At 57.4% G+C, this 11,721-nt stretch overlaps 3 protein-coding genes across 3 annotated transcripts; 2 read left to right on the top strand and 1 right to left on the bottom strand.

The window, feature by feature from the left end:
- Nucleotides 1–1,236: 1,236 nt before the first annotated feature.
- Nucleotides 1,237–3,000, bottom strand: C8A04DRAFT_14238 (ASST-domain-containing protein; the record flags this gene model as incomplete). The annotated part of the gene is made up of 2 exons (XM_062778019.1): nt 1,237–2,372; nt 2,430–3,000. The coding sequence occupies 2 exons, from the start codon at nt 2,998–3,000 to the stop codon at nt 1,237–1,239; spliced, it is 1,707 nt and encodes a 568-aa protein (XP_062634585.1).
- Nucleotides 3,001–3,623: 623 nt separating this feature from the next.
- C8A04DRAFT_39249 (major facilitator superfamily domain-containing protein) lies at nt 3,624–5,989 on the top strand (the record flags this gene model as incomplete). Its single annotated transcript, XM_062784515.1, has 6 exons — nt 3,624–3,650; nt 4,148–4,550; nt 4,615–5,132; nt 5,195–5,516; nt 5,620–5,717; nt 5,804–5,989. The coding sequence occupies 6 exons, from the start codon at nt 3,624–3,626 to the stop codon at nt 5,987–5,989; spliced, it is 1,554 nt and encodes a 517-aa protein (XP_062634584.1).
- A 1,404-nt stretch (nt 5,990–7,393) lies between these two features.
- C8A04DRAFT_31186 (uncharacterized protein) lies at nt 7,394–11,608 on the top strand (the record flags this gene model as incomplete). The annotated part of the gene is made up of 3 exons (XM_062781669.1): nt 7,394–8,886; nt 8,946–10,042; nt 10,098–11,608. The coding sequence occupies 3 exons, from the start codon at nt 7,394–7,396 to the stop codon at nt 11,606–11,608; spliced, it is 4,101 nt and encodes a 1,366-aa protein (XP_062634583.1).
- Nucleotides 11,609–11,721: the final 113 nt, after the last annotated feature.

Raw genomic sequence — 11,721 nt, 5'->3', positions numbered from 1 at the left:
TCGGGAATCAAGTAACACTATTTCTAAGCCAAGACGAGTTATTCAAGACAGCTTTTTGGGCTTGGTAGTAATTGCCTTAGATTTTGAGGTTGCCCAACTCAAACACATCCCCTGAATTAATTCTTTTATTTTCGCTAATTAAACCTTCAGACCACAATACTAAGATATTGATTGAACGGTGAACCCGAAAATATCTAATTCACAACCACAAACTACAAAAGGCTGGACTTGAGCTAGCGCCACATTCAATGTTGATAATTGCCTAGGTACTGTCGATGTGGGTGAATGAGTGCAATTCCTCAAACGTTTGTATGCCCTTCCATTCAAACTCGCCGCACCTTCCCCTCTTGCCCCTGCCCTAAGGATATAACCCCCCCTCTCGCACCTCTTGTCACCATCTCCTCCCAATTCGCCAAATACCGCTGTTTGGCGCAGCGGTATTGGGAGGGGCGCTGGCCCCGCCATTTCCGTCGTGAATCGAAATGGTCCCGGGTTCGATTCCCAGGACCAGAGAAGAAAAAACACCGGTTTTTCGTAACTGCCAACGTCTATCCATCCCTCCGGATGGGGATAGGCCTTGGTTGTGAGCTTTTTGCTTTTCGTTCCTTTCAATAGAGAGGAGGAGAGTTTGTACTAAGGCAGGAGCCAATGGTAGATGATCTGTTGTATGTTCGCGATATGGGATATCATGATGCCTATTACGATGCCGAGTCCCTCGCTAATCGACGGTATTAATCCACTTCACCCTAGATACTAGCAACTCAGGATGTTACCAAGCTATTCATTCTCTGATGAATTTACACCAGCCAGGTTGGAAACGGGGGTGTCATGAACGGCTGAGGGATTTAGAAGTGGAAGACAAACTGCCCGCCTTTCATGTCGCGCGAGAACTTAGCTGTGTGCACTCCGACGCAACCTGCCGCAGCTTAATTGGCAGCTTAGCATTGCGAACAGCATGCAGATATGGCCGTCAACTTTTTTTAAATGAGTGACATTGGTATCTAATCTAAATGAGAGTAATAGTCTGTTGTCTGTATCCCCAAAACATGATCAAAACTAGATGGGCCTCCAAGAGAACCCACCGAGGAGGAAAGATGCACAACCGTGTCTAGAAAGACTTCCAACACAAGGTGCTTGTTTGTGTGTTGCAGCGCTGACCATCGCGAGGGCAGTTCCGTAGCGTAGCGTTCATGCCCCAATATATCTGGTCCGTCAAGCACTGCTGGGGAGTAACACTCACTTCAGCTCCTTCGCAAGACGAAAGAACTTGAGGATAGCATACTCCTCCCAGCGGCTACCCTCCGACGCAGCATCAAGCACATCGGCAAGCACGGTTTGGCCATCAGCCTTGCCGTGAGCCTTGGACGACGACTTCTTGGCACCAGCGCGCACGATCTCCGGCTCAACCTTGACATCCTGGGTAACCCGCAGAACCCGACCCCGGTTATCCACCGCCTCAGCCCCAACCTTGGTCACCTTCTTGCCCCGGGGCAGATCAAGACGAGTCTCAAAGCTGGTACGCTCAACCTCACCAAGGAACGAGCGGGACCCAAACCCGTCGACAACCTCATAGAACCGCCACACAGCCGTCTCGGTATCTCCGTTCCAGCTGACATACACCGACGTGTTGCCGTCTTCACCCTCCAGCGCGACCACAGCAGGTTCCTCATTGGGAATACCCGTCCAGTTGAAGCGGAACCCGCGGTAGTTCTCGACGCCTAGGTCCAGGTCGCCGCTGTCCATGTACGCGTGGAAGATGACGGTGCCGTCGGCGGTGTACTCGGTGATGGCACCTTCAGAGCCCCAGTTGACGAGGACGTTGCCGCCGGGTTGGACCTGGGTGGAGCCTTGGCTCTTGGAAAGGAGAGTGTAACCTTCGGGCGGGTAGTAACCCTGGACGAGCTCGGCGGTCCAGGCGTTGGTGTCGAGGCGGAGGATCTTGCCGCTGCTGTTCTCGGCGGTGTGGACCTCGTGGCCGGAGCCGTGCTCGGTGCCGTGGGCGGAGTTGTCGTACAGGCTGATGATCTCGATGCCGTCGCCGTTGTCTTCCTGGAGCCAGCGGGCGTGGTGCTGGAAGCAGAACTCGGCGTTCTTGGGGACGGAGAAGTCGGACTTCTTGCCGTGGAGGCGCCAGATGATCTCGCCTGAGGTACCGTTGATCTTGTGCACGGTGCAGGCGTCGCGGGCTGAGACGATGTAGTTGCCAGCCGAGTCCTTGTCCACGCTGTTGATGTGGTAGTAGTCCCACGCGTCGGACGAGTTGTAGCCGGAGCCGGCCTGGCCAGGGTTCAGGGGGAGAATCGCTTCCTCGGGGGTGACGTGGTCGAGCGAGTGCCACTCGAAGAGCAGCTTACCAGTGGCAATGTCAAGCTCTGTGGTCGAGGTTAGCGTTTGCCCGGTGTAACACACGGACAACAACGGAAACTCACCCTGGATGATAGCATCGACAATCCACTGCTGCTCCGGGCTACCTCCATATTCGCTCAGATCGCGCGGCACAGGTTGGTACACCTGGATGAGACCCGTCTCCTCATTGATGACATGGAACTCATGCTTGTCAACCAACTTGTGGTTACCGGCGCGCAGCTCACGAATGGTCTCGTAGTGCTGGTCCACTATGGTGATGTGACCGTGGCCGTGGCCGTAGCCCGCGTTGTGGTCGCCCTCAAAGGAGAAGAGCACGTCCTTGCCCTTCCAGCGAGCCGCCTGGAAGTTGGTGGCCCAGATGCTGTAGATGCCATAGCCGGACCACACCAGGTCGCCGTTGTCACGGAAGATGTACGGGCCAGCCTGGCGCGGACCGTGCTGCTCCGTCGGCGTGTCCGGGAAGCCGGCAAAGGGGGCCACGAACAGGTAGCCTGGCTCCACGTCCTTGGTCGCCGGGATCGTGATGTTGAGCCGCGGCGGGGCCAGGTCGGAGCGCGAGCGGAACTGCCAGTCGGCAGCGGCCGGCCCGAGCAGCAGCGAGGCTGCCACGGCGAGAGAAGCCGAGGTCTTCATCATGGTGGTGAGAACGATGTTGACCGTGGGGAATCCGAACTAAGTGCGTCAGCCACCATCGCCTTCATCTTGTTCAGCATTAGGTACATTCACCTTAGTTGGGGTTACGCTCCGAAAATCAAGCAGTGTTTTTCCTCCGCAAAACGCCTTTTTGGTGTTGACAGGTCTGTTGGTCTGTTGTCCGTAACTGTCACGATGAGGGAAAGAAGGAAGGAATGAACTTTACTGTGGGCGAAGTTGGGTGCTTTTGAATGTAAATTTGGTCTGTTCTTGGCTTGGGAAGCACCCAAGTGCTTAGCATGGGGAAGATGACGCCATTCAGAGCTTCAATGATTTCAACAATGCTTGCAGGCTGTTTCGCTCGCCTTTCTGCCAGGATAGGCGTCTGGGCCTTCGATCTTCCCCTCTCAATGACGAGACCGTCCCGCAGGGTGACAAATCTCATCGCAACCCCTCATGAATCCCCGCGCGTGGGGGAAAATCTCGACATCTTGTTCCGGTGTGACAAACAAGCTCATCCAAGCTTCAGAACCCCTGGGACAGCATTTTTCTAGAACCATTGCAATTGGCCAATGGGAAGAGCTTTCGGAAGACAACAAACCACTTCACCATCTGCGCCGTCGATGGCGACACCACGATCGCTTTCTGCTGTTGGTTGAACCAAGGACCGTCCCCAGCTTCCACCACTTCTGGGTTCGTGGTTGCAACGGTGGGGCATTGCCGGGACCGGAGGCGACACAAGCGAGCAACACCGTGCAACACCCACCCACCCACGTGTTGCTTGGCGGTTGGCCGGTTGTCTCACTTAACGAACGGCATTGGGTGAGATGTCTCGGTTCGGCCTGACTCGACTGCGGGGTATAACCAAGATACCGGGGATATGCAAATATCAAGGTCTTACCCCTGGCGTGCCTGGCCCCCAACGTCCGATCGGATCGGCCTGTGCCAACGCAACAGCGAAAAAAAATCATTGTGTGACGAACAAAACCCAGCTTCTTTGACGTGAGGTTCGCTTCTTGCCCGCCAGAAAGTTTTGCTCCAGGTGTGCGCAAATCTCCTAGACTAAGCGATTCTCAACCAAAAACACCACATTATGCCTTCTCACGACGCTGAGAACGGCCTCAATGGGTCCAATGGATCCATTGAGGCCCACGAACCCCGAGAGGACCAGCCGCTTCTTCGCGCCCCGGAGGAAGATTCCTGGAAACCACCGCGGGGTTTTGTCTGGATCCAGGTGGCCATTATGTCCAATGTTTTTCTGTACGGCTTCGATGGGACCATCACTGCTGCGACCTATGCGATCATCAGCTCCGACTTTGACGCGGCCAACACCGCCTCCTGGCTCACCACGTCGTACTTGGTGACGAGTACGGCCTTTCAACCACTGTATGGCCGGGTGTCGGACATCTTTGGGCGCCGCATCTGTTTCTTCATCTCGACCATCACTTTTGCCCTGGGTTGTCTTGGTTGTGGTCTTGCGAACGACATCGTGTTCCTCAACTGCATGCGCGCGCTGACCGGTTTTGGGGGCGGGGGTCTCATGACTATGGGTGGGTTACTTCATTTCGCGTATCTCATTGCCGATCTCATCGTGCATCGCTAATCTGCCTAAAGCGACGATTGTGAACTCGGACATGATCCCGTTCCGTAAACGCGGGATGTACCAAGCGTTGCAAAACGGAATGTTCGGTTTCGGCGCCATCTGCGGCGCTTCATTCGGCGGGACCATTGCCGATACGATCGGTTGGCGATGGTGCTTCAACCTCCAGGTGCCCATCTCGGCGTTTGCTTTGATTGTGGGCGCCCTGGTCATCAACAACCCCGAGGGAGGTTTCCAACTGGGCCAAGGCTTCCGCGACACCTGGGCGAGGGTGGATTTTACCGGGGCCTTTTTGCTCGTCATTTCCATTTCGCTGCAGCTGGTCGGTCTGAGTCTCGGCGGCAACGAACTGCCGTGGAGCAGCCCGTGGGTGATCGGTTCGCTTGTGGTGAGCGCTGCGCTCCTCGGCCTCTTCCTGGTGGTGGAAGCCAAGACCAGCGCGATCCCAGTCATTCCACTCCGGCTGCTGCACGGGAAACTCCCGGCGTTGATCCAATTTTCAAACATTTGCGCTGGCATGTCTGCGTATGCGGTGAGTCATTCGAGTGTGCACCTGGAGTGAAAAGGACGAAGAATCACTGACACACCTCTCAGTATCTCTTCAACCTGCCCTTGTTCTTCCAAATCGTCCTGCTCGATTCAGCCACCACCGCTGGAGCCCGTTTGGCGATCCCGTCTCTTGCAACACCAATCGGCGGGCTGATCGCGGGCATTGTCATGTCCCGATGGGGTAAATTAGTGCCCCTCGTGCGGACCGGCGCTTTGTTGATGATGTTCGGCAATGCGCTGGTCACCTCTCTCGGCTTCGAAGACTCGGCGTGGAAATACTTTGCCTACATCTTCCCGGCGAATCTCGGCCAAGGCATCATTTACCCCGGCATTCTGTTCACGTCTCTCGCCACATTTGACCACGCAGGTAAGCGATTTCCTCGACGAGTACATGTATGATACGCGGAGTGCTCACCAGAACTTAGACCACGCCGTGTCTGCCTCAACCGTCTACCTGATCCGGTCCCTAGGGACGGTGTATGGCGTCGCCATCACCTCTGCCATTGTGCAAACCACGCTCAGCGTCCGGCTTCCGGACGCTTTGGGCGAGATACCTGATAAATGGAGAGTACGCCCCTTTTCTATGTCATATGCGATGCTTTTTTTCATAGTGACAGACCACACGCGAGATACTTACACCAGGGCGCATCGCAGGTTATCGACGAGATTCGGCACTCGGTCTCCGCCATCCGGGATCTGCCCCCGGATCTCCAGCTCAAGGCGCGTCACGTGTACTACGACGGGCTGCGGTACTCGTTTGCAACGTCCACGGCGGTCGCTGCTGCGGCTATGGTCACGGCTTTCTTGGCAAAGGGCCGGGGCTTGCGCAGCACGAAGTAAGGTTGACAGTTTTGGACTATACCACGAATGGTCACCATTAGAATCAAAAAATCGCACTGGGGCCCTGTGGGAACCGGTCGATAGTGAGGGGAATCCCCGGAAGGTGAGTGAGAAAAGGACAAGCAGCTGTGTATGCCTTGACAGCAAAAACAAAATTGAAGGGCCATGCTCCCCAATCAACACTCAAAAGTTTAGAATTGTGCGTGTGTATTTGAGGTTTGGGCTAGTTTGCCCTGCTGTACTGTTGGGTGGTGCTTTCCCTTCGTTGTTGTCCGGGATGGTGAGTTGGACTGCTCGATACTTTGGGAAGGCACAGCCTTGGGCCTCAGTTATCGGCCGAAACAGGAAGCAGGCGCTTGCGAGCACGCATGGATTGGGCAACCCCCAAACTTCCATTTTCTCAATTGGCGTGACCGCCGATAACACTTCCCAACATTTCAACTTGTTCCTGGTTCAGCAGCCAACTTCACATCGCTTGTTGGACGCGGCCTGGCCGCACAAGCGCCAGATGGCCAGGGTCCCACGAGGGAGTTGGCGGAATGTGGCAATCGCGGCCATTTGTTGTTAGGTGCTGTCACTTTTTCCGGCTTCTCATCCTTCTCAATCGAACGTCTCGGCACGACCGCGTTGTGGCCTCAATCCGTGTTCGCCATGTTGCCCTGCCTTGCCTGCCCGGGCCGTTGGTGACCTTGAGATGGTCATTTCGAGTTAAGTGTGGTGTGCCGTGTTGTCCTCAGCGCCTAATTGTCCCCTGGGATTCGCGGTTCGTTCAGGGGCGATGTGCTCGACGGGTGGTTTCAGCGGCTACTGACGCAGACGCGATACCCCTCGGAGCCAACCAAACGACTGGCCACCGTCGCTCCGGCCCGACACGCGGGGTCGGCTTACAGGGGGCGGACAGCCCGGAATGCCCCACTAAACCACAACGAACATCGAATGGAATGGTGAACCTATCACCAGTCATGCGTGACCGCGGCGCAGCCCCTTTCAGGTCTCTCCACTGCCCACCTTTGCGTTCCGTCCCATCGGGCCAGAAGCCGAATCACGAACTCATGGAGTGATGGTGCTGTGCTGTGGCTCCTCCCTGTTTGTGCTGGCCGCTGCAGCCATGCGGTTTCAAGTTTGGGGACAAACTGCAGGCAGCGAAAAGTGCCTGGCTGTTGGTCCGGAGATATCTGGCAAGCGGGTTGCGAAGGGTTGTGCTAAGGCTTTCTTCCTCGACATAACATAACATTAGTTTCTGTACCCACGGGTTTAAGGAAAAGGGCAAACCACCCACCCAGAACGGCGACCTGTTTGACTCCATTCCGCTTTTCCACTCTCTAAAGAGGGCGTGAACACACACGCACGCACCCGCTTGGTCTCACCTGAGTCTTCCGCATTCATCATCCTGGCGATGAGAAGATGGAGCCCGAGATCAAGCAAGCAACAGAACTTCTGCAAGCCCAGAGGGCTGTCCACCGTGACGGCCAGCCGCTCTCCTGGGTTCGCAACCGGATATCCTCACAAGCCGGCACAGTTTACACAGCCCGCGAAGTCAACAAGGTCCTCGCTGAGGTCGTCGAGTCCAACGGCTCGGTCGGCGTGGTGAAGGCGCTTTTGGCTCTCGGGGCCGACGTCAACTTTGCGCGGACCCGACACTCTACGACCTGGAACAAGTTCACGCAACGCAACGTCCCCGGCGAGCGGAACAACATCCTCCTCCGCGCCGTGATCCGATGCCGACCCGAGACGGTCCACGCGATCGCAGCCCATGCCGATCAGCTCAATCTCGACAGCGTCCTCCACGATGCCATCGTCCGGGGCGACCTGGCCGTTGTCGCCGCGCTGCTGGAACATGGCGCCAGTCCTGTGGGACTCCACGACGACTTCCAAGAGATTGTTTACCACAACCGCCTCGACCTCATCAAGCTCCTCCTTTCTGGACACCACCTCCCCTGCTTGTCTTGCCGCTCCACGGGCCTTAGGATAGCCGTGGAGAACCGCTCGGTCGAGGTTGTGCGCCTGCTGCTGGAACACTGGGCAGATGTCAACTATGGGGATGCTGTCGCGCTAACCAGGGCCGTCGAGATTTCCCGGCCGGACCTTGTCGCTCTTCTCCTCTCCGGCTCCGTACAGGCGTCATCCCGCTCTCTCGATGCGGCGATCGGCAAACTCCGACCACTCCTCGGCGACTACGACACCAGCGTCAACCGCGAGATGCTCGAACTGTGCCTGGCGTCCGGGGCCAAGGGCCCCGAAACGAACAAGCTCGTTACAGAGGGGCTGGTGGAGCTGGTTAGGAAACGGCACATCCAGCTCATCACCATCATCCTACGATACAAGAAGGCCCCCGGTCAGTTCGAGGCAGCAGCGCTGATCGAAGCCGTGCGGGCTGAGCAACTCAACATCATCTCGACCCTCCTCGAGTTCAAGCCGTCGTCTAACAGCCTCGCCATCGCCATCTCACAGACAGTCAGCGTCGGCAGCCCGCAGTTCCGCTACGAAGCCACCCGTCTCTTGATCCAATGCGGCGCTCGCGGCCAGTGTGCGGCCGAGGCGTTGGTCAAGACGGTACATTGTCTCGTGGCCAACCTCCGGCGGGGGGACAAGTTGGGGATTGAGCGGGACATGCGGCTATTTCATCTACTTCTGCATGAAGGGAAGGCGGATGTGAATTTCGGAAAGGGAGATGCCCTGCAGATTGCCGTGCGGTCGGGATGTGTAGAGGTGGTCGAGGAGATCTTGGCCAAGGAACCTTCGCCGGAGTCGTTGGGCGTGGCGTTGGGCTGGGCGATGGAGGTTAAGGATAGCAAGAAGAAGAAGCAGCTGGTTGAGATGCTTGTCCGGCGGAAGGTTAACGAGGATGCGGCTGGGAAGGCGTTGGTTGCTGCTTTCAAGAGCGAACCTGACAATGCGTCAGTGATCTTCCTTTACCACCCTACCGTTTTGTGCTCTCACGCTAATAAATGAACAGGGAGGTCGTGGAATTGCTTTTGACCCGCGGGTCTGTCAACTACAACAACGGCGAGGTCTTCGTTTACGCCATCCGCAACTTCCGCCCGGATACCTTCCACCTGCTACTCGGCCAGGGCCTCAGCTACAAAGCCCTTTTCACGGCCGTCATGGAAGCGCTAAACGCCCCCCGTGCAAACCGACGGGCCCTATTTAGCGACCTCCTAAGCCGGCTGCAGACCGATCACCTCAACACAGCGCTGAAGAACGTGGTGTTGGAGGAGGAGACAGACGTGGCCATGGTACGAATGCTGCTTGACGCAGGCGCCGAAGCCACACATGAGGACGGGCTGTGCATCAAGCACGCCGCATCGACCCTCGACCGGGAGCTCCTCAGCATCCTGTCGCAGTATCTGGGCCACCACAGCAGCATCTACAGCCAGGCGCTAGCATCCATCGTCAACCGCAACAAGATGTGGATCGCCTTCGAGCACGTCGAGCTCATCGACATCCTGCTCCGTCACGGCGCGTCGGGGACGATAGCGGGTAAAGCCATGCTGGAGATTGTCGACCATCTCGCCTGTCGGGAGCCGGAGCGTAACCTCGCCGAAACGCTACTGCGTCGCCTGTTTGTCGCTAAAGTCGACGTCAACCAGGAAAACGGCAAAGCGCTCAGCATCGCGGCCAGCCGAGGCGACCCTTTCCTGCTTACGCTGCTGCTCAACAACGGGGCGACTGCCTCGTCGTCTACGCTTGCTCTCACGGCGGCCATCATGGCACATCACCAGGAAGACCTACTGCTGCAGCTGGTCGGTATCTTCTCCACGCAGGTCGCGGCCGCGCCGGACTTTAACAAGTCCATCCCTGGTATGCCGCCGCCGATCTTCCAGTGTCTCAAGTCGTACGGCCACTCGGTTACGGTTCTTGATTGTCTCGTGCAGGCCGGGTGCAAGCTCTCGACGACTGTACCTATGCATGTGTTTGCTCGTAGTAAGCGCGATGGGGACAACCGCGTTGCTAGCTCGGAACTTGAGCCGGCATCTGTTCTTATGTGGGTGTTGCTGCAGGAGGAGGGGGTTATCGGTCTGTCTGTGCTCGAGGCGCTGATTCATCATGGTGGTGAGTTACTATTTGCTCCCAGTAAAATCACTGGAGACCTTACTAACAGGACCAGCGGACATCTCGTACACCACACCAAAATCCCGGACAACGCCGCTGTTGCTGGCCGCAAAATCTGGAACGGTCGCCGTGGTGAAGATGCTGATCGAGGCCGGCGCCAAGGTTTCGACCAAGGACAAGCTTGGCCACTCTGCACTCTTCTATGCCTCGCGCGCTGGGAACACGGAGCTCGTGGAACTCCTGCTGGAGAGCCGTCCGGCGGTGAACGATGGCAGCCTGCACGAAGCCTCGCGAGGGTTCCACGTCCAAGTGATGCAGCTCCTGCTGGAAGCCGGGCACGATCCCAACTTCCGGTCGACGAAGCACGGCGGACGCACCGCACTGGGCGAGATTGCACTCAAGGCCACGCCCCCGACAGACATCGCGGCGGCAGAGGAATCGCTCGATCTTCTCAACGCTGCAGAAGCAAGCCCGCTGCTCAAGGTCCAGGGCAAGACCGTCATCTTCCTCGCACTGGACAACGAGCACAACGAGACCATCACCCGCCTCCTCCTGGACCGCATGTTGTACCGTACGCTCAACAGCCACGAGAATACCTACCAACACGGCGCGCTGCACTATTCACCCACCATGTACGTCGTCAAGGGCGTCCTCCTCGGCCCTCCCTCCGACGCCCTGCTCCAACTCCTCATGGCTCACGGCTGCGACGACCGCTTCTACGCTACCATCGAAGAAACCCAACCGCATGACGCCGTCGGCCTACCCGAAGAAATCCGCGACTACGAACGCGACCGGCGCGCACGCGAGCGCCAGAACCGCTTTGTCGAAGAAGACCACGCCAATACGATCCGCCGCGAGCGTGAAAAAGCCATCGCCCTCGCCCAGCTCCAGGATGACAGCCTCGCCCGGACCCTCTCCCAACGTGAAGCTCTCTCCCAACAAACCCGCCGCCACCGTGGCCTCGACCACACGCAAAGCATCCAAATGCGCGCCGAGCAACACCACACCGACGCGCAAATCCAACTCTCCTCCGCCAACGTCGACTCCACCATCCGCCGCCACCACCACGCCGACACTCTCGCCATGGCTGCTGAACATCACGCCGCCAACCTAGCCATGGGTACTGACTACCACACCGCCACCATTAACCACCGCCGCGACCACATCGCCCTCACCGCGACCGCCACCGACCTCCGTAACGCGACCTCCCTCGCCCACCTCCAATCCCTCCACGCCGCACAACACGCAGCGCGTGACGCCGCACAGGGCCAGCAACTAACATACGAAAATAAAAAGCTCATCCAAGAATACGAGCACGCCCAACGCCGTCGGCAACTAGAGCAGGAAGCATGGGACAAGAAGCGGGCGCTGGACCAGGAGGCGTGGGAGAAGAAGCGGGACGTGAAACTCGCCGGCGCGCGGGAGAAGCATGACATGAAGATGACCGAGTTGCGGACGCACAGGGGGAATGTGATTGGACAGGTGAATCTGGAGGAGTTGAGGAAGTGGCAGGCGACTGATAGGGGGGCAGCCACGCTGGAGGCGGGGAAGAAGTTGTTGGATTAGTTTCCCAACTGAACTTGTCCTCGCTGATCAGGTGGCTACCCCTATTTTGATGCCAGTCGACGGTGACGGTGGACTTTTCTTTTCTTCTTTGCGGGGTTTTATAGCCTTTGGTT

The sequence above is a fragment of the Dichotomopilus funicola genome, assembly GCF_033296635.1.
Source record: "Dichotomopilus funicola strain CBS 141.50 unplaced genomic scaffold C8A04scaffold_62, whole genome shotgun sequence".
Classification (NCBI taxonomy): Eukaryota; Fungi; Ascomycota; class Sordariomycetes; order Sordariales; family Chaetomiaceae; genus Dichotomopilus; species Dichotomopilus funicola.
Note: the sequence above shows the minus strand (reverse complement) of the source record. Positions and strands in the feature narration are given on the sequence as shown.